Here is a 22,863-nt window from a genome sequence, read left to right as displayed (position 1 = left end):
TGTCTGGTGTACGTGTGAGAGAAACTGTGTGTATTTTTGTGTTTTGTGTGTCTCATTTTTTTTGGTGCACATCACTGTTCAAGAGTGTGTGCATTCACTGGTGTGTGTGGGTATGTGTGTGTGTGTGTCATGTTCAAACTAACGGTTTGCGCTCCATAATGATTTAATAAGCCTAAATGTCACAATTTATTTTTACTACAATTTGTATTTGGCCTTCATTAAATAGTATCCACTATTATATGACCCTCAGCAACAACCACAAGGACATGACAGCGTTTACAGAGGAAACACATGAAAGTAGACAAAATCAAATGATGTAGGCCTAATGGAATGATACGAATGTTACTACCAATATTACATGTATTTATTTCTCCCTTGCGCCATGCTTCTATTGTTGCCAGCATAAACTAGCTAGGTGGGAAGGGCTCATCAGGATGACTGACTGAACCGAATCCATTCGTCTCCACACTCGACTCTCAGCTGCCGCGACATACGTCATCAATTTGCGCACCAGGCGTGTCCGTATAGCCTCTCCCGTCAAACCACCATGTCTACTCTCTCACGTCGTGCCTTAGGGCTGAATGATGTTCAATGAGCAGCTCGTAGAGCGCCGTCTTCAGGCAACCATTGCAATTTTTATTTTATTTTTTACAGCAAATGAGCAGACGTATTTGTTAATTCTATGTATATAATATCGGCGCTTTATCTGTGGAACAAAGACAGATACAAATATTTATCAGATAATATCTGTGAACCGATTGATCAGTCAGACTCTAAATGGCACAGCATTTCATATTTCACTGTGGGAAAGGGGCAGAAATAGTTTCCTGCCATATTTTACATTTACAGTTGAAGTCGGAAGTTTACATACACTTAGGTTGGAGTCATTAAAACTCGTTTTTCAACCACTCCACACATTTCTTGTTAACAAACTATAGTTTTGGCAAGTCGGTTAGGACATCTACTTTGTGCATGACACAAGTAATTTTTCCAAGAATTGTTTACAGACAGATTATTTCACTTATAATTCACTGTATCACAATTCCAGTGGGTCAGAAGTTTACATACACTAAGTTGACTGTGCCTTTAAACAGCTTGGAAAGTTCCAGAAAATGATGTCATGGCTTTAGAAGCTTCTGATAGGCTAATTGACATAATTTGAGTCAATTGGAGGTGTACCTGTGGATGTATTTCAAGGCCTACCTTCAAACTCAGTGCCTCTTTGCTTGACATCATGGGAAAATCAAAAGAAATCAGCCAAGACCTCAGAAAAAAAATTGTAGACCTCCACATGTCTGGTTCATCCTTGGGAGCAATTTCCAAACGCCTGAAGGTACCACGTTCTTCTGTACAAACAATAGTACGCATGTATAAACACCATGGGACCACGCAGTCGTCATACCACTCAGGAAGGAGATGCGTTCTGTCTCCTAGAGATGAACGTACGTTGGTGCGAGAAGTGCAAATCAATCCCAGAACAAGAGCAAAGGACCTTGTGAAGATGCTGGAGGAAACAGGTACAAAAGTACCTATATCCACATTAAAACGAGTCCTATATCGACATAACCTGAAAGGCCGCTCAGCAAGGAAAAAGCCACTACTCCAAAACCGCCGTAAAAAAGCCAGACTACGGTTTGCAACTGCACATGGGGACAAAGATTGTGTAATTTCTGGAGAAATGTCCTCTGGTCTGATGAAACAAAAATAGAACTGTTTGGCCATAATGACCATCGTTATGTTTGGAGGAAAAAGGGGGTTGCTTGCAAGCCGAAGAACACCATCCCAACCGTGAAGCACGGGGGTGGCAGCATCATGCTGTGGGGGTGCTTTGCTGCAGGAGGGACTGGTGCACTTCACAAAATAGATGGCATCACGAGGAAGGAAAATTATGTGGATATATTGAAGTAACATCTCAAGACATCAGTCAGGAAGTTAAAGCTTGGTCGCAAATGGTTCTTCCAAATGGACAATGACCCTAAGCATACTTCCAAAGTTGTGGCAAAATGACTTAAGGACAACAAAGTCAAGGTATTGGAGTGGCCATCACAAAGCCCTGACCTCAATCCTATAGAACATTTGTGGGCAGAACTGAAAAAGCGTGTGCGAGCAAAGAGGCCTACAAACCTTACTCAGTTACACCAGCTCTGTCAGGAGGAATGGGCAAAAATTCACCCAACTTATTGTGGGATGCTTGTGGAAGGCTACCCGAAACGTTTGACCCAAGTTAAACAATTTAAAGGCAATGCTACCAAATACTAATTGAGTGTATGCAAACTTCTGACCCACTGGGAATGTGATGAAAGAAATAAAAGCTGAAAGAAATAATTCTCTCTACTATTATTCTGACATTTCACATTCTTAAAATAAAGTGGTGATCCTAACTGACCTAAGACAGGGAATTCTTACTAGGTTTAAATGTCAGGAATTGTGAAAAACTGAATTGAAATGTATTTGGCTAAGGTGTATGTAAACTTCCGACTTCAACTGTAAGTCATTTAGCAGACGCACTTATCCAGAGCAACTTACAGTAGTGAGTCGATACGTTTTGTGGTCCTCTGTAGCTCAGCTGGTAGAGCACGGCGCTTGTAACGCCAAGGTAGTGGGTTCGATCCCCGGGACCACCCATACACAAAAAATGTATGCACGTATGACTGTAAGTCGCTTTGGATAAAAGCGTCTGCTAAATGGCATATTATTATGTCAAAAATGTTATAAATTGATTTGCATTATAATGAGGGAAATAAGTATTTGACCCCTCTGCAAAACATGACTTAGTACTTGGTAGCAAAACCCTTGTTGGCAATCACATAGGTCAGACTTTTCTTGTAGTTGGCCACCAGGTTTGCACACATCTCAGGAGGGATTTTGTCCCACTCCTCTTTGCAGATCTTCTCCAAGTCATTAAGGTTTCGAGGCTGACGTTTGGCAACTCGAACTTTCAGCTCCCTCCACAGATTTTCTATGGGATTAAGGTCTGGAGACTGGCTAGGCCACTCCAGGACCTTAATGTGCTCCTTCTTGAGCCACTCCTTTGTTGACTTGGCCGTGTGTTTTGGGTCATTGTCATGCTGGAATACCCATCCACGACCCATTTTCAATGCCCTGGCTGAGGGAAGGAGGTTCTCACCCAAGATTTGACGGTACATGGCCCAGTCCATCATTCCTTTGATGCGGTGAAGTTGTCCTGTCCCCTTAGCATAAAAACACCCCCAAAGCATAATGTTTCCACCTCCATGTTTGACGGTGGGGATGGTGTTCTTGGGGTCATAGGCAGCATTCCTCCTCCTCCAAACACGGCGAGTTGAGTTGATGCCAAAGAGCTCGATTTTGGTCTCATCTGACCACAACACTTTCACCCAGTTCTCCTCTGAATCATTCAGATGTTCATTGGCAAACTTCAGACGGGCCTGTATATGTGCTTTCTTGAGCAGGGGGACCTTGCGGGCGCTGCAGGATTTCAGTCCTTCACGGCGTAGTGTGTTACCAATTGTTTTCTTGGTGACTATGGTCCCAGCTGCCTTGAGATCATTGACAAGATCCTCCCGTGTAGTTCTGGGCTGATTCCTCACCGTTCTCATGATCATTGCAACTCCACGAGGTGAGATCTTACATGGAGCCACAGGCCGAGGGAGATTGACAGTTCTTTTGTGTTTCTTCCATTTGTGAATAATCACACCAACTGTTGTCACCTTCTCACCAAGCTGCTTGGCAATGGTCTTGTAGCCCATTCCAGCCTTGTGTAGGTCTACAATCTTGTCCCTGACATCATTGGAGAGCTCTTTGGTCTTGGCCATGGTGGAGAGTTTGGAATCTGATTGATTGATTGCTTCTGTGGACAGGTGTCTTTTATACAGGTAACACGCTGAGATTAGGAGCTCTCCCTTTAAGAGTGTGCTCCTAATCTCAGCTTGTTACCTGTATAAAAGACACCTGGGAGCCAGAAATCTTTCTGATTGAGAGGGGGTCAAATACTTATTTCCCTCATTAAAATGCAAATCAATTTATAACATTTTTGACATGTGTTTTTCTGGATTTTTTTGTTGTTATTCTGTCTCTGACTGTTCAAATAAACCTACCATTAAAATTATAGACTGATCATTTCTTTGTCAGTGGGCAAACGTACAAAATCAGCAGGGGATCAAATACTTTTTTCCCTCACTGTAGGTGTGTTGCTGCTTGGCTGCAACAAAACCCTGCATCCATACCGACCCTTGCAGGGTAAGATTACCCACCCCTTTACAAGACCATTTCTCTCATTTAAGGAGTGCAGGAATAGTGATGGATGGGATGTGGGAAATACATAGAGTATAGTTCATTCAGAGCGTAGTAAAGATCTTTATGATAACTTCTAAACGAAGCTATGATTGAAATGTCATGTACTCATATGTTATTTCTCCATTTATATGTTTTAAAGGTCCAACGCAGCCGTTTTTATCTCAATATCAAATCATGGATAACAATTCAGTACCTTACTGTGATTGTATTCAGTTCAAATGGTCAAAAAGAAACAAAAATAGCTTTTTAGCGGAGAGCAATTTCTGAATCAAGAATTTTGCTAGGACTGTCTGGGAGTGGTCTGAGTGCGGAGGGGAAAACAGAAAATTAGATGTTATTAGCAGAGAGGTTTGGAACTCTCTTTCTTATAGGTCTATTAACTCCATCCCACCAAAGCAGGCTGAAATGTCAGGCCTTTCAAACAGTGCGTACACTAAAAGGGCATTATCATGATTTTTTTTTAAATGTCACAGTATTATTCCAACCACATAGTGTGGAAATATATATAAAAAACAGGAAAATCACGTTTTTGACTGCACTGGGCCTTTAACATAAAGAGCCATTAAGATTGATCGACTGTGGCTGTGGAGAAATAAAACGCATTGGCTGAAACAGATTTCTATTTTTAGTTCTTTTCATTTAACCTTTACCAGGAAGGAAGTCTCTTGAGGTTTGAATCAGTTTTTCGAGAGTCTTGGCCAGACATCATTGTTCATGATAAACCAACGCAATACACACAAAAATACACAATTTAAATGTAGTTGCATTGGTTGAGGCCACATATTGTCAGTGGATGAGGTGAGTTGAGATGAGTTCCCATTGAGCACCTGGTGAAAAAAGTGCAATGTAAATCCATCTATTATAGTCACCACATGGTAGGGTTTAGGTCTGTTTCCAGGCAGGACTTTTTGTTTCTCACTCTGAACCTGGGACAGGTGTCCGTGTCAGCGAGTTCTGGAACTCTTGTCTGGTGCAATGCATGATGGGACAGCTGGCTGCCACTGCCACCGTATGCCTCCCGTATGACTCATGTGAGGGATGGAAAGAGGGATGGTTAGACAGAAGGAGTTTGGATGTCTTAAAGTATTATAACATTCCATCTGATGTCTTCTCCTTCGAAGTATGTGTGTGCATGAGTGTGTGCACGAGTGTGTGCATGACTGTGTGTGCATGTGTGTGTGTGTGTGTGTGTGTGTGTGTGTGTGGTAAGCCTCTATCAGAACAGATGTTAGACACAGCAGGCTCATGTCCTTATGGCCAGCGGGGGTTCAGGAGGATTTGGCTGCTGCACAGATCAAAGTCATGATCAACCTGAACAGAAAAAGCAGCCCGCAGAGAACTGCAGATGCATCCAAATATGATCCATCCACACACTGTGTGTGTGTGTGTGTGCGTGTGTGCGTACGTGTGTGTGTGAGTTTGTGTTTGTGTGTGCAAGGTGTGTGTGTGTACATTAATAGGTGTATGAGAAAGAGCAAGTGTGTGATCGCACTCTTGAGTGTGATTAGAGCATTAGCAGGAGATGCGCCCTAGAGAGAAACACCTCTAAATCCATGTCACAAACACACACACACACACACAGACTATTTTTCTCTTCACGGGGATCTAGCTTTTCATAGTCAGCATTCCTGTCTCTGCACACACACAGAGGTGGGCTCAGTTCCACTTTAGCTCCTGCCAGAATAAAGCTACCTTCTCTCTCTCTCTCTCTCTGATGATGAAATACTGCAGGTGTGAAGGAGGGACAAAGAACAGTACAATCTCTTCGGACATGTAGGATAGTGTATTGCAAAATCAGCATGTTTAAATGATACATTTAGGTTTGACTGAGTGTCAGTTAAATTTGATACAGGAAATTGATTCCTGAAATGACTGGAATGGCCATTTCTGGCACACCATACAGGTTAGAGGTCAAATGCCTTTGGTAATTCTATGAGGCTGTGTTATGTTTTTGGCAGTCGCTTGTGCACGTGTGTTCTTGATATGTGTGAGGGTGTGCATCCGTGTGTGTGTACCCTAGCTGACTACTCCACCAACACCAGCCTCCATTACCTATATTAATGCAGATTTTCAGACAGATCAAATCTCATTTTCCCAGCTAATTCAATTTCCCAAGCCTGTCCCACGAGCCCTGAGGGTTTTGGATAAGCTGCTCTATCACTGCTCTGAGTTTCAGTACTTCGTAATATGTAGGTGTGTGTTTCGATCATTATACTAGAGCAGATTGTGGAATGAGATTTTAGTGTCGTTTCTGTTCTTTTACGCAATATGGGCACTCATATTGTGTGCAGAGTTTTGTTCAAACCCAGGTCCAAAACGGGTCAAATTTAGTTGATTTGTGCAGTGAACAAATGAAAGGCCTATTATTATAATGTAACATCAATACCCGCAATTATCATTTTTGGAGAAAAAAAAATACATTTTGAGGACCCCAGGTTGAAAACCACTGGCCTAAGTAACGGTAGGGGAAGCACTGCTGTGGTGTTGCCAGTAATAATTGTTGTTTTTTCATCTGATGACAATGTTGCAGGTAATCTCCTTGGTAACCGTAGTGGTGACCACAGCTCATTTAACAGTCCTCCAGTCCACCTGCTGCTATCCCAGGGGGCGGTGCTCCAGATGGTCTCTGATTGGTTTCTCACAAGCCCAGGATGGGGCTACTAACAGGCAGCATTAATACCACTGATAGCTCTGTGTGCCTGTGGTGTTTAGAGGTGTTCTTCTGAGCGTGATTGTGTTATCATTTAGCCTATACATTTACACATCAGCCAGTGTCTGTGAATGTGAGTTTTGTCAGGATGTAGCTGGCTGCCTATACAGTGTTGGGCTGGGGGGTTGAGTGGTTTGATGAGGTGTTGCAAAGTGTGATATGTGGAGTTGCCCTGGTCAAATGGGTGCTACAGGGAGAAGGGGAGTGGCTGATGGGTAGTAAAGTGATGGGAGATGGGTTATTGGGCATCTCTCTATCAGTCAGAAGCCTCACCTGCTCAAGCGTGCAGAAAGAGCAAGTCTGGAGGAATCGTGATGGCCATCTCAATGAGAGGGGAGATGGAGGAAAAAGGTAAGTGATGGTAGCTGAAGAGAGCAGATAGAAAAAGAAAGCGGGAGAGAAAGTAGAGAGAATCTGGAGGCGTGATGCTCATCTCAATGCGCCTCTGGCTTCTCACTGCTCAGATCACAGCACTATTTACAGATAGAGGGGGAGAGTAGAGATGGAGAATAGAGGGAGTGAGCAGAAATGAAAGGGGCTGCACTGACCCCATAAACTGGGATATACAGATTGCACATATTTTCTAAATGTTATGATTACCAACGACATAAATGCCAGGAAATTGTTGAAAGGACGTGCGCGCGTTAGGATTTGGTGGAGTGCGTGTAGGCCTGTGTGAAAGCCAGACGCTAGGGGGTTGTACAGTACAGGTTGGTATATGGGGATCGTCCTCGCTGGCAGACAGCAGGCTCCCCTCCATAGACATTCACCACATGACGATACTGCTGTACGCTGCAGGATCACACGCCATTTCCACCTCTGCACATGTCCACACTTTCATTAGAGATGTTACACCTGAAGGCTGCCTGCAAGCAGTCACTTGTGAAAGCACAAACCACATCTGCTAGACAGAACCATAGCTATTCCTCTACATGTTCACATTCATTATATAGGCATTTCACTGATGCTGTACACTGCTCTGGCATCTTACCAGCACATTACCTCTGCTTGTTCTGGCGCAGTCGAATCTGATTGAGACAAGCGGTGGACAAAGCAGGCGCAACAGAGCTTGTGACGCTAGCCTCCAGATACACTGAATGGTTATGGAACCTGACTAGTGTTACATGATGCAATAGCTTGAATTAAACGCAAATAGTCAAGGCATGTGACAAATTACCTTTCATTTGAAAGACTACACATGTCAGTGGGTCATGGGCGTCAGGGCACAAGTATCTGGTTTAAAAGGGACTGTCCGCATGCCATTCAGAAATGTGTTGCTATAGTAACCTTGCATGGCTTAGAGGACATCTCTACAACTACCGAAGATTGAAAGTGTGCAGAAGTCAGAATTTTAGAACCACCCTGTGCCCAAAATGTTAAGCGAGATCAGTTCTCTAATAAAGTCAATAAATCAGCAAAAACATGAAGTTGAATATCAAGCATTTTATTTAACAAGCATCTTGTGTATGCAACAAGGGCAGTCAGGCCCTCAGCCCAAGCTGAAGTTGAGCAGAAGGATTTATCCTCAGACCTGGACAGGTGGTTATAGGGTCAGAATCAGCTCCCCACTGGACACCACAGCTATCTCACCATCCACAGACTTCACTGCTGCCACAGCTCTCCCTGAAGGAGGAACAGAAGATTGTGAGGCACGTGACTTAAGGCCCCTAAATCCCAACTAATTCACAAAGCAGTTCAGCAACTTTCAAAAATTCTGGTTAAATAAAAAGGTTGAGATGTCTTGAGGTTTGTGCGAATGTAAACCCCATAGTGCTCCAGGACCAGTTGGTGGCCACCGCTTTACTTAAGCTAGATGAAAGTTAGAATTCAACCCCAGATAGATTTTTAAAAACCCACTTACTAAGCCTGTTGCAGTGCTGTTGACAGTTGTAGGTCTTAGTAGGGTAGCACACCTCCGTACTACAGTGAATGAACACCTGGATGGAAAGCAGGTTGGCATTTATTGGGATGATTCATGTACTAGAGGCAGCTCTGCAGAGTGGTCACTAGCTGGAACAGTCAAAATCTGATTTTAAACCTAACAGTCACTGCTAATTTGTTTATGCATTTCTACAATGTTGACTTTATATCCATCCCATCTAGTGGAAAGTACTCAGTTCTGCCTCCAGGGCAAGACAGATGACAATGAACATCAACCTGCAGCTGGAATGCAATCCTTAAGCATGGTGTCACTTTAGTCATTTAGAAGACGCTCTTATCCAAACTTAATTAAAGGAGCGATTAGGGTTAAGCAGCTTGCGCAAGGGCACAACAGATCTCACCTACTCGACATTCGAACCAGCAGCCTTTCAGTTACTGGCCCAACGCTATTAACCACTAGGCTGCCCCAAATAGCGACTGTATTATGCAATCCATTAAAACTGCAGGGCCATTTAAAAGCGCCTTAGAGGTCAGCACCACTGCTGGTTTTCAACTAGTGACATGACAGGGAGTGGACTTTCTTGCCAATCAGTCAACCATCAGGGAGAAAACCCAGCAGTCCTTCAGACCATGATTTAAATACTCCTGCTGTAGTGAAGTAAAGATGCAGTACCCTGTCCTTCAGAGGGGTTAAGGTGTCAGCATCCACAAAGGTGAACATCTTGACCACAAAGCGTTTGTAGTGGGTTGGGAATGCAATGCCAGAGGAGCCAGCCACAGGGATCACATTGGTCAGGTAGCGGTCATCCTGGTAGGGACACCTGGAGAGGGGAGAAAGTCATTGTTAGGACAACTCCAGAAATCTTCCCAAAGTTCCTAGGTTGACAGCACCAGTTAGTTTACAAGCTAAGTGCTTTACATGTAAGCACAGATTCAAAATGAAAGTTGGAAAGGCGCATTACATGAAAATCGAGCAGCAAAGCAACCATCTTAGTTACCCATCAACCAGGAGGTCCCACTTGGGCAGGCTTAGAGGACTGTGGGTGGATGTGGCCCAGCAGTGCTCCAGATTCAGGACCAGGTTAGAGTCTGTCCTCCCCAGGATGTGAACCTCAGCATACACTGGCTCCTTTAGGACCTTCACAACTGGGTAGTCTGCCTCACTGTAGTATGAGCTATAGGCTTCCAATTCTGTGGAAACAAAGGGTAGAGTTCACACAAACAGCTGAAGTGTAAAAGTTTCAGAACAGTGCTGGCCATCTTACCCACAGAGTGTGATACAGGCATTGTCCTACCCAGGAAGCAACACATCTGACTCAACTAAGTCTTTATAGAAGACTAGGATTTACAGAACCAGGCATGTTAGTTTGGTGTGAACCGAACTGCACCCAGCCCTTATGCCACAAATCAATTCCCCCTCAAACAAAACTACAAGCCATTAAGGAAATAATATTATTCTCAAACAAGCAACCATTTTGCCAATTTACCTTCCACACATCCCTTGTTGTAACATTGCCCACTGGCCAGTCGGAGCTCCAGTCTGATGGGTCCAGGAGCAGCAACCGGAGCAGGTGGAGGAACAGGGTTCACCTCAACAACTAGAACCTCCACTGCAGTGCCAGAATACTTACACTGGAATAGCAGCCTAGGATAGAAACATTGACTGTTATGGAACGTACACAAGGACCACCAGTATTGAGTTTCTCAACATTGATTGTGTGGGCTAGCTAGTATATGCTGGGCATGCAGACTCGAGCATCAAATTGGATACCATTTAGCGTCGGCTAATTAACTGAAACGCTTATAAAATATATCTAAAAATAGTTTGAGTATTTAATTGTGCAGAATTGGTTGAAAACAACTTCAAGCCCCTGTGGAGAGAAGACCCACTCAAAATGGCTGTCTCTGGTGATTGAGCCCCGAGGTCCAACCCCCACTTCATAGGAAGAGGTCATGCTGTTCTCATAAACCACATAGCCACTTTCATCCTGAAAGGTACAAAACACATTAAGTTAGTGTAGGCCAGTGGGTATATAACATCCAGGCTTTCAGTTAACCACACCGCAGGTATTATTTGTACCCTCACAAAATCAGGCACACCAGGTAATTACATAATTGCCTATTAACTACTAGGGAGACTAGAACCCCAGCAGTGTTTCAGACCAAGATATGGACCCCCCCCCCATGTGGAAGCAACAATGGATTGATTCATAGAGCACTTTTCTAGATGCTCAAAGAACTACATTGCATGGCACATTAAGACATCTACCCACCATCAGAGTGGTGCCACATGCAGTGACAGGGAACTGGTATATGGCAAAGGCTGTATTGGTGCCAACAGGCTTACAGGGGGCATCCTTCCCTCCAAGCAGATTGATAGAATCAAGGTCCAGGTTGGGCCAAGTGGTATCCCTGGCCACCACCACAACAAACTGGCCATCTCTGGTACACTGCACAGTCACTGGGGAAGGAGATGGCACAGACAGGAGTTGAGTAGTTTGTCCACCATTGTGGAAAGGTATGGAGTGACAGTACAAACAGAACATTTAATTCACTCAATGTTGACACTAACATCACTCCATAACTGAGTCTTAGAAGCTAGGCTTGGCAGGGATAAGTCCAGAGAATGACATGAAATTGTAAAATACATTCAGGGAAAATCACAACTACAATAGTGGACTCACCTGCTTTCCCATAGTAGCACCGCCGCCCATCAAAGCAGCAGTTGATCGCTTCACATTGAGCAATAGTAATTACAGGGTTTCCACAAGTAATCCTCTCCTCCTCATTTACTTGGCATTTCTCCATAGGAGTTGTGTCTGCTGGCCTCTGTGTAGCCTGCTGAGGCCTCCACTGGGGCTGCTCAGCATAAGTCACTGGCCTAGTCAGACGCTGTGGAAGCCTTCCCCACTTCTGTGCTCCAAGTACATTGGTGTAGCTCACAACCAGCACTACAACTACAACCCACCCTGCCATTGTTGTACAATATTGGACTAAATTCAATGTACTTCTGTTGCTTGCTGAGGCTTTTATACCTGAGGTGTATTCATTACGGAAACCGTTTACCGTTTAAGAACCAAACGGCTGCAAACAGAGCAAAACAAGAGTTTCTATTGGACAAATTCAGGTAGGTCCCGCCCAGTTTTGTTCCGTTTGCTTCCGTTGAAGAAATGTTTTGCAACAGAATCGGCGTAATGAATACACCCCTGATTGAGTGCATTGGTTTGGCGGGAGCCCCGCCCCTCCTCGTTAAGAGTCAAGGCATCGCCAGCCCTGGGTAGTTAATCAGTCAGGGCATGGCAGGTGCAGCTCATTGACGGCTCATTTGGCTCTAGAGAGTGATCATTACTTAGGGATTGTGTCTATCAAATCGGCCCATTTAAATGCTGTGAAATTAATGAATTGTCTCTATCACTGGATCCATCTCAGTAGTCCAGAGTTGCTTCCTCTTCTCCTTTCTGTCATTTTCACTGATTTGACAATATAGGCTACAAAATAATCAATATTCAGAAATGTCCTTTCACCTGTCTTCTCAGCGCAAATGGAGAAAGGGAGAGGAAACCACTTTGGACTATTGAGACATCCTCTATTAGTCTTTCTTTCACTTTCTCTCTCTCTCACCCCTCTCTCACCCCCCCATCCTCTCTCGCTCTCCCATGTTTAATCACAGGAGGTTGGTGGCACCTTAATTGTGGAGAACGGGCTTGTGGTAATAGCTGGAGTGGTATAGGTGGAATGGCATCAAATACATCAAACACATGTTTGATGCCATTCCATAAATTCCGTTCCAGCCATTATTATGAGCCGTTCTCTCCTCAGCAGCCTCCACTGTGTTTAATGTATATGTTCAACAGGACTTAGGAGCTGAAAAATTATAAAATATTCTCATTTTCCTGACTGCTCATCAGTCTCTAGGGATTGGTCATTTCCATGAGCGTGTGCCTATCAAATGGATATTTTGAATACTTGATTAATGGTCTGCTCTACCTCTTTGGGTCCATCTCAATAGTCTGAAGATCCTTCCTCTTCTTGTCCCCTCTCCTTCATTTTCACCCAAAAATCTATATGAGGGACACTTTTTAGATATTCCTTTAGACTATTGAAATGCAGCCACTATTTCTCCATCCTTCCCCTTCTATCTCTCCCTCTCTAATTCTATCTTGCCCGCCCCCCTTCTCTCCCCTCTGTCCTCCTCTCTCTCCCATGTATGATTAATGTATTATATTAAACAGAAATCAGAAGCTGGTTGTGTATGCTGAGGGTCACTTTGAATACTTAAAAATGATCTAATGTTCTCTTTCTCCTCCCTCTCCCTTCCCCCTGTCATTTAGATGTATGGGCGTTACACACAGGAGCTCGGCGTGTACGCCAAGGAGGAGGCGGCTCGCCTGCGTGATGGCGGGGGGCTGCGGCGGTCCACCAGTGCTCGCAGTCGGTCGGCAGAGCTGCTGGAGTATGAGAAAGACCCCTGCGCCAAGTGTCATGGTGAGTGACCGACTGACCGTAACATGACCACACATATTTACTAAGATATCTAATGACCTCAACATGACCACTCATATTTATTGACTTGTGTAATGACCACAGAAAGACTACAGTGCCAAGTATCAGAGTGAGCGATCACTGTGCTCCTATGACTGCACCACAACCACTGGATTGACAGCGTCAACCTAAATTGCACTAACCACCTCAGTGATCATAATCTCGGTTTAACCAGAACTAAAGTCTTCCGTAATTGGTCAGATGCTCGAAAAAGTTCTGGGTCCATACGTGTTAAGAGGATCGGAACCAGAATGAAGAGCGCCACCCTTTCTCTTTGTAAGTTACGGGCAAGTCTATGGGCCAAATGTCCCCTCCCCTTCCAAAATTCAAAAGATGCTAACACCTGCGAAATCGGGATTTGTCAAAATAACCAGTGATGAAAAACCCACTGAAACTAATGCTGCTCATTATCTCGCGCATCCCATTGTATCATGACAGATCTACTTACCATTTATGTTTACGCAGTCTTTCCACGAGAGATTACACTGACCATAACCTGACCTAACCTGACTGCTCTGCTGTATTGAACACAGAACACATTTGAAGAGAGGTTCTGATATTAGTGGTGCACCCTATCAGCCTCTAGTGAGATAGATAGGTAAATTTGGCACTTATGACACAGTATGATGACTGATGATCAATCCTGTGCCATGGCCTCGTGGGTGACAACACTGCTCTTCTGTCACTGTAAAAACAGCCCCCTCTGCTGGTAATTAATGGTCACAGTGTGTCTGTGATGATGAGGGCTGCTGTTGTGCATATCAATAGTTCCTCTGTTGCCTTCATCTTACTGCATCACGCCTTTCAACCTCCTGGCTTTTCTCTCCAGAGTAGTACAAAATGATGAGGGCTAGGAACAAGGAGCGGATCTGCGTATGACTGCGTGTTGGCTGAAGTTTATGGCTGTGTTCCAACTGCTTTCTATCCTTGTCTCCTATACTCTGTGCCCTTGTGGCTACTGATCTCATTAAGATTGGATAGGTGAAAGCAATATCATAAATACTCTGTCTAGCTGACTGGAAAAGAGCTTAGTGAAAAGATTTGTTGTCAGAGTGATTGGTTTAGGGACTTTTCTCTGTTAATAAGCTAGCTATCAGAAGTAGTTACTGATCAAGTGTAGTACCTATTGTTGTGTTCAGTGACCAGTCAATTTATTCTCAATCTATGTGCGCTAGAGAGAGAGAGAGAGAGAGAGAGAGAGAGAGAGAAAGGGAGAGAGAGAGAGATTTAAAATTGTACTAGGAAGACTGGTTTGCGTTCAAGTTAGAATGAATGGTGGCCGGCGCATAGGATACAAAATATCTATAGAGTTAAAAAGGTACTCGCACTCAAACCATGAAAAGGAATAACCCAATGAGGCCGAGATGCAAAAAAAAAAAAAAAGGGTGAAATTTCACAGTGCTATAAAAAGAAAAAGGACCCAACTCGGCCTCTCTTCAATAAGACTCTTGAGTACCAGCGAGATCTTGCCACGTTCTTGTACATGTTGTATAACACGAGGAGAGCAGAGCCCAGCCATCCTCCCACCAGAGGAGTAGGAGGATGAGTGTGTGCCTCTGTTCTATTCTGTGTGTGTGTGTGTGTGTGTGTGTGTGTGCCTCCCTCTGTTCTACTCCACATCCAGAGCCACAGTTTGAGAGCCAAGCCTACACACTCCGTCAAAAGGCTGAGCTGCTCATCGTGACGGTTAGCTTTAGAGAGCGCTAACATGCTACGCTAACACTTAATCCAGCGTGACTGACTCCTCTCACTCACCACCATCGGCGTCTACTGTATTCAATATAGTACACTGAGTTTATATGTAGTTCTACTGCATTTTATTGTGATGATCTGCGTGCGTATAAACTTAACTTCCTTAGATTGCGTGTTGAAAAAAAAAATTTTTTACAACCTGGAGTTGTGAGGGAAAGACTTGAGCCCAGATAACAGGTTGTGGTTTCCAAAGTGTTTCCGGTATTTATTTATCCTGTTTGAGGTGTTCTTCGAGACTTCATTTGAGATGTGCCAGTGCCTCTCATGAAATGGGCTTTTGCCATTTTGTGCACTGGTTGCTAGTGATTGTTGTAGCCTATGCTTACGCTGAGGGAGTTTACGCTCACATTTGTTTTGATTATTTTGGCCCACATGTCATTATGTAATTTATTTTTGTATGATTCATATTCCGAACAGAATAGAAAAATATGCATCTGGCAGACCGTGTGTGTTTTGGATTGAGAAGAAGATGTCTGTCACGCTACTGTGGCTGCTGATATAAGGACGGGCCAAGTCGCCCATGCAAGCACTGGGCAGAGGGCCACACACCACGTGCCAAACTAGTGTGTGTTTGTGTGTATCTGTTTGCCAGAACGTCCTCCTGAGATGGCATAGGTACCACTAGCGGTGGTGCCACTAGTTGATGGTAGGACCGCTAGTCTGATTTATTGCCATGGGATATCGTGGAATAGTCTGTACGACGATATTTCCTGTGAACATTTTGTCAAAAATGTCGACCTGCACAGGGAGGGACCAACCTCTATTGTGGAAAAGTCTGTACAATAATAATTTCCGGTTAACCTTTTTTTATTTTAAAGAAGAGTGGACCCTATATATTTTTATGCTGTTTTCAGAAAAAGTAGAAATTACAAGGCTATACAGATGATTAGGGGAGAGAAAATGGGAGGGGTCGATGCAGGGATTGGACCCAGGTCTCCATCGGGGGCGCATGTGTGTCGAGAGCGGGAAGTGTTACCCCTTGATCCCAGATCTACACACTGTGAACATTTTGTCCGAAAATTCAATTCCCCAACGAACCAACCGAGTATTTGAAATTTAATTTTATTCATCGCCTATCAAGATAGCAATGAGAATATACAGTGAGCTCCAAAAGTATTGGGACAGTGACAAATTTTTTGTTGTTTTGGCTCTGTACTCCAGCACTTTGGATTTGAAATTATACAATGACTACGAGGTTAAAGTGCAGATTATCAGCTTTAATTTGAGTATTTGGTCCCATATTCCTAGCATGCAATGATTACATCAAGCTTGTTGGATGCATTTGCTGTTTGTTTTGGTTGTGTTTCAGATTATTTTGTGTCCAATAGAAATCAATCAAATGTATTTATAAAGCCCTTTTTACATTAGCAGATGTCACAAAGTACTATACAGAAAACCAGCCTAAAACCCCAAACAGCAAGCAATGCAGATGTAGAAGCACGGTGGCTAGGAAAAACTCCCAAGAAAGGCAGGAACCTAGGAAGAAACCTATAGAGGAACCAGGCTCTGCGGGGTGGCCAGTCCTCTTCTGGCTGTGTCGGGTGGAGATTATAAGAGTACATGACCATTAAGGCCAGATTGTTCTTCAAGATGTTAAAACGTTAATAGATGACCTGCAGGGTCAAATAATAATCACAGTGGTTGTAGAGGGTGCAACAGGTCAGTATCTCAGGAGTAAATGTCAGTTGAAAAAAGCAGGTCCAGGACAAGGTAGCACGTCCGGTGAACAGGTCAGGATTCTATAGCAACAGCCAGAACAGTTGAAACTGGAGCAACAGCACGGCCAGGTGGACTGGGGACAGCCAGGAGTCATCAGGCCAGGTAGTCCTGAGGCATGGTCCTAGGGCTCAAGTCCTCCGGGAGGAGACATACACTACCAGTCAAAAGTTTGGACACACCTACTCATTCAAGGGTTTTTCTTTATTTTTAATTTTTTTTACATTGTAGAATAATAAGGAAGGCATCAAAACTATTAAATAACATATGGAATCATGTAGTAACAAAATTAGTGTTAAACAAATATATATTAGAGATTCTTCAAAGTAGCCACCCTTTGCCTTGATGACAGCTTTGCACACTCTTGGCATTCTCTCAACCAGCTTCATGAGGTAGTCACCTGGAATGGATTTCAATTAACAGGTGTGCCTTCTTAAAAGTTAATTTGTGGAATTTATTTCCTTCTTAATGCGTTGGAGCCAATCAGTTGTGTTGTGACAAGGTAGGGTTGGTATACAGAAGATAGCCCTATTTGGTAAAAGACCAAGTCCGTATTATGGCAACAACAGCTCAAATAAGCAAAGAGAAACGACAGTCCATCATTACTTTAAGACATGAAGGTCAGTCAATACGGAAAGTGCAGTCGCAAAAACCATCAAGCCCTATGATGAAACTGGCTCTCATGAGCACCGCCACAGGAATGGAAGACCCAGAGTTACCTCTGCTGCAGAGGATAAGTTCATAAGAGTTACCAGCCTCAGAAATTGCAGCCCAAATAAATGCTTCACAGAGTTCAAGTCATAGACACATCTCAACATCAACTGTTCAGAGGGGACTGTGTGAATCAGGCCTTCATGGTCGAATTGCTGCAAAGAAACCACTACTAAAGGACACCAATAAGAAGAAGAGACCTGCTTGGGCCAAGAAACACAAGCAATGGACATTAGACTGGTGGAAATCTGTCCTTTGGTCTGGAGTCTAAATTGGAGGTTTTTGGTTCCAACCGCCGTGTCTTTGTGAGAGGCAGTGTGGGTGAACAGATGATCTCTGCATTTGTAGTTCCCACCGTAAACCATGGAGGAGGAGATGTTATGGTGTGGGAGTGCTTTGCTGGTGACACTGTCTGTGATTTATTTAGAATTCAAGGCACACTTAACCAGCGATACGCCATTCCATCTGGTTTGGGCTTAGTGGGACTATCATTTGTTTTTCAACAGGACAATGACCCAACACACCTCCAGGCTGTGTAAGGGCTATTTTACCAAGAAGGAGAGTGATGGAGTGCTGCATCAGATGACCTGGCCTCCACAACCCACCGACCTCAACCCAATCGGGATGGTTTTGGATGAGTCGGACCACAGAGTGAAGGAAAAGCAGCCAACAAGACACTGTGGCCCCGTCCGACAGGGCCAACCAGGCAGGATATAACCCCAACCACTTTGCCAAAGCACAGTCCCCACACCACTAGAGGGATATCAACAGACCACCAACTTACTACCCTTATACAAGGCTGAGTATAGCCCACAAAGATCTCCTACACCGCACAAGCCCAAGGGGCGCAAAACCGGACAGGGAGGTCACGTCAGTGACTCAACCCACTCAGGGACAGCATGGAAGAGCACTATTAAGCCAGTGACTCAGCCCCCGTAATAGGGTCAGAGGCAGAGAATCCCGGTGGAGAGAGGGGAGCCGGCCAGGCAGAGACAGCAAGGGTGGTTTGTCGCTCCAGTGCCTTGCCGTTCACCTTCGCACCCCTGGGCCAGACTACACTCAATCATAGGACCTACTGAAGAGATGAGTCTTCAGTAAAGACTTAAAGGTTCAAATCAAATCAAATCAAATGTTATTTGTCACATACACGTGTTTAGCAGATGTTATAGCGGGTGTAGCGAAATGCTTGTGCTTCTAGCTCCGACAGTGCAGTAATATCTAACAATTTCACAACATATACCCAATACACACAAAACTAGTAAGGAATGGGATTTAAAATATATACATATACAGTGAGGGAAAAAAGTATTTGATCCCCTGCTGATTTTGTACGTTTGCCCACTGACAAAGAAAGGATCAGTCTATACTTTTAATGGTAGGTTTATTTGAACAGTGAGAGACAGAATAAAAATAAAAAAATCCAGAAAAACGCATGTCAAAAATGTTAGAAATTGATTTGCATTTTAATGAGGGAAAAAAATATTTCATCCCCTCTCAATCAGAAAGATTTCTGGCTCCCAGGTGTCTTTTATACAGGTAACGAGCTGAGATTAGGAGCACACTCTTAAAGGGAGTGCTCCTAATCTCAGCGTGTTACCTGTATAAAAGACACCTGTCCACAGAAGCAATCAATCAATCAGATTCCAAACTCTCCACCATGGCCAAGACCAAAGAGCTCTCCAAGGATGTCAGGGACAAGATTGCAGACCTACACAAGGCTGGAATGGGCTACAAGACCATCGCCAAGCAGCTTGGTGAGAAGGTGACAACAGTTGAAGCGATTATTCGCAAATGGAAGAAACACAAAATAACTGTAAATCTCCCTCGGCCTGGGGCTCCATGCAAGATCTCACCTCGTGGAGTTGCAATGATCATGAGAACGGTGAGGAATCAGCCCAGAACTACACGGGAGGATCTTGTCAATGATCTCAAGGCAGCTGAGACCATAGTCACCAGGAAAACAATTGGTAACACACTACGCCGTGAAGGACTGAAATCCTGCAGCGCCCACAAGGTCCCCCTGCTCAAGAACGCACATATACAGGGCCGTCTGAAGTTTGCCAATGAACATCTGAATGATTCAGAGGAGAACTGGGTGAAGATGAGTCAGATTTGGTCGGATGAGACCAAAATGGAGCTCTTTGGCATCAACTCAACTCGCCGTGTTTGGAGGAGGAGGAATGCTGCCTATGACCCCAAGAACACCATCCCCACCGTCAAACATGGAGGTGGAAACATTATGCTTTGGGGGTGTTTTTCTGCTAAGGGGACAGGACAACTTCACCGCATCAAAGGGACGATGGACGGGCCATGTACCGTCAAATCTTGGGTGAGAACCTCCCTCCCTCAGCCAGGGCATTGAAAATGGGTCGTGGATGGGTATTCCAGCATGACAATGACCCAAAACACATAGCCAAGGCAACAAAGGAGTGGCTCAAGAAGAGGCACATTAAGGTCCTGGAGTGGCCTAGCCAGTCTCCAGACCTTAATCCCATAGAAAATCTGTGGAGGGAGCTGAAGGTTCGAGTTGCCAAACGCCAGCCTCGAAACCTTAATGACTTGGAGAAGATCTGCAAAGAGGAGTGGGATAAAATCCCTCCTGAGATGTGTGCAAACCTGGTGGCCAACTACAAGAAACGTCTGACCTCTGTGATTGCCAACAATGGTTTTGCCACCAAGTACTAAGTCATGTTTTGCAGAGGGGTCAAATACTTATTTCCCTCATTAAAATGCAAATCAATTCATAACATTTTTGACATGCGTTTTTCTGGATTTTTTTGTTGTTATTCATTGTTCAAATAAACCTACCATTAAAATTATAGACTGATCATGTCTTTGTCAGTGGGCAAACGTACAAAATCAGCAGGGGATCAAATACTTTTTTCCCTCACTGTATGGACAAGCAATGACAGAGCGGCATGGACTAAGATACAGTAGAATATTATAGAATAGAATGCAGTATATACATATGAGATGAGTAGTGCAAGATATGTAAACATTATTAAAGTGACTAGTGTTCCATTTCTTAAAGTGGCCAGTGATTTAAATAGGCAGCAGCAGCCTCTAATGTGCTAGTGATGGCTATTTAACAGTCTGATGGCCTTGAGATAGAAGCTGTTTTTCATTCTCTCGGTCCCAGCTTTGATGCACCTTTACTGACCTCGCCTTCTGGATGATAGCGGGGTGAACAGGCAGTGGCTCGGGTGGTTGATGTCCTTGGTGATCTTTTTGGCCTTCCTGTGACATCGGGTGCTGTATGTGTCTTGGAGGGCGGGTAGTTTGCCCCCGGTAATGTGTTCGGCAGACCGCACCACCCTCTGGAGAGCCCTGCGGTTGTGGGCGGTACAGTTGCCGTACCAGGCGGTGATACAGGATGCTCTCAATTGTGCATCTGTAAAGGTTTGTGAGGGTTTTAGGTGCTAAGCCGAATTTCTTCAGCCTCCTGAGGTTGAAGAGGCTTTGTTGCGCCTTCTTCACCACACTGTCTGCGTGGGTGGACCATTTCAGTTTGTCGGTGATGTGTACTCCAAGGAACTTGAAGCTTTCCACCTTCTCCACTGCGGTCCAGTCGATGTGGATAGGGGGGTGCACCCTCTGCTGTTTCCTGAAGTCCACGATCATCTCCTTTGTTTTGTTGATGTTGAGTGAGAGGTTATTTTCCTGGCACCACACTCCCAGAGCCCTCACCTCCTCCCTGTAGGTGGTCTTGTCATTGTTGGTAATCAAGCCTACTACTGTTGTGTCGTCTGCAAACTTGATGATTGAGTTGGAGGTGTGCTTGGCCACGCAGTCATGGGTGAACAGGGAGAGACCAAGTCTGCGTCTCTCACATGGATAGGCAGACCATTCCATAAAAATGTAGCTCTATAGGAGAAAGCCTGCAGCTGTTTGCTTAGAAATTCTAGGGACAATAAGGAGGCCTGCGTCTTGTAACCGTAGCGTACATGTAGGTATGTACGGCAGGACCAAATATGGGAGATAAGTAGGAGCAAGCCCATGTAATGCTTTGTAGGTTAGCAGTAAAACCTTGAAATCAGCCCTAGCCTTAACAGGAAGCCAGTGTAGAGAGGCTAGCACTGGAGTAAAATGATACCTTTTTTTCTAGCAGCCGTGTTTATTTAGTGCTTTATCCGGGTAGCCGGAGAGTAGAGCATTGCAGTAGTCTAATCTAGAAGTGACAAAAGCATGGATTAGCTTTACGGCATCATTTTTGGACAAAACGTTTCTGGTTTTTGCAATGTTACGAAGATGGAAAAACGCTGTCCTTGAAATATTCTTCATAAGTTTGTCAAAAGAGAGATCAGGGTCCAGAGTAACCCCGAGGTCCTTCAGTTTTATTTCAGACGACTGTACAACCATCAAGATTCATTGTCAGATCCAACAGCAGATCTCTTTGTTTCTTGGGACCTACAGCTAGCATCTCTGTTTTGTCCGATTTTAAAAGCAAAAAAAATGCTGCCATCCACTTACTTATGTCTGAAACACAAGCTTCCAGGGTAGGCAATTTTGGGGCTTCACCATGTTTCATTGAAATGTACAGCTGTGTGTCGTCCGCATAGCAGTAGAAGTTGACATTGTTGACATTTCCCAGTGACATCACCAAGAGGTAGATTATATAGTGAAAACAATAGTGGTCCTAAAACGGAACCTTGAGGAACACCGAAACGTACAATTGAATTGTCAGAGGACAAACCATCCACAGAGACGAACGATATCTTTCCGACAGATAAGATCTAAACCAGGGAAGGACTTGTCTGTGTAGACCAATTAGCATTTCCAATCTCTCCAAAAGAATGTGGTGATCGATGGTGTCAAAAGCAGCACTAAGGTCTAGGAGCACGAGGACAGATGCAGAGCTTTGGTCTGACGCCATTAAAAGGTAATTTACCACCTTCACGAGTGCAGACTCAGTGCTATGATGGGGACTAAAACCAGACTGATGCGTTTCGTATACATTAGTTGTCTTCAGGAAGGCAGTGAGTTGCTGCACAACAGCTTTTTCAAAAAAAAATTGAGAGGAATGGGAGATTCGATATCGGCTGACAGTTTTTTACATTTTCCAGGTCTGGCTTTTTCAAGAGAGGCTTTATTACTGCCACTTTTAGTGAGTTTGGTACACATCCGGAGGATAGGGAGCCGTTTATTATTATGTTCAACATAGGAGGGCCAAGCACAGGAAGTAGTTCTTTCAGTAGTTTAGTTGGAATAGGGTCCAGTATGCAGCTTGAAGGTTTAGAGGCCATTACTATTTTCATGAATGTGTCAAGAGATACAGG

The 22,863-nt window shown here is 44.2% G+C and overlaps 2 protein-coding genes across 4 annotated transcripts in view; one reads left to right on the top strand and one right to left on the bottom strand.

Annotated features, from left to right (window-relative positions):
* Nucleotides 1-22,863, top strand: part of LOC121535143 (chloride channel protein 2-like) — an 80,983-nt gene that overhangs the window by 9,919 nt on the left and 48,201 nt on the right. For all 3 annotated transcript variants that reach the window (XM_045206274.1, XM_045206275.1, XM_041841901.1), the window contains exon 2: nucleotides 13,198-13,351. In XM_045206274.1, coding sequence (XP_045062209.1) covers nucleotides 13,198-13,351 — 154 coding nt within the window. The remainder of the gene's footprint in view (nucleotides 1-13,197; nucleotides 13,352-22,863) is intronic.
* LOC121535145 (zona pellucida sperm-binding protein 4) lies at nucleotides 8,414-11,866 on the bottom strand. The gene is made up of 8 exons (XM_041841902.2): nucleotides 11,551-11,866; nucleotides 11,140-11,327; nucleotides 10,757-10,854; nucleotides 10,354-10,511; nucleotides 9,865-10,057; nucleotides 9,540-9,687; nucleotides 8,847-8,922; nucleotides 8,414-8,608 (listed from the first exon to the last, which is right to left on the bottom strand). Exons 1-8 carry the CDS (start codon nucleotides 11,840-11,842, stop codon nucleotides 8,529-8,531), a joined length of 1,233 nt encoding a protein of 410 aa, XP_041697836.1. The 5' UTR covers nucleotides 11,843-11,866; the 3' UTR covers nucleotides 8,414-8,528.

The sequence above is a fragment of the Coregonus clupeaformis genome, chromosome 21 (assembly GCF_020615455.1).
Source record: "Coregonus clupeaformis isolate EN_2021a chromosome 21, ASM2061545v1, whole genome shotgun sequence".
NCBI lineage: Eukaryota > Metazoa > Chordata > Actinopteri > Salmoniformes > Salmonidae > Coregonus > Coregonus clupeaformis.
The sequence above is the reverse complement of the archived record's forward strand: the minus strand, read 5'-3'. Positions and strand labels throughout refer to the sequence as shown.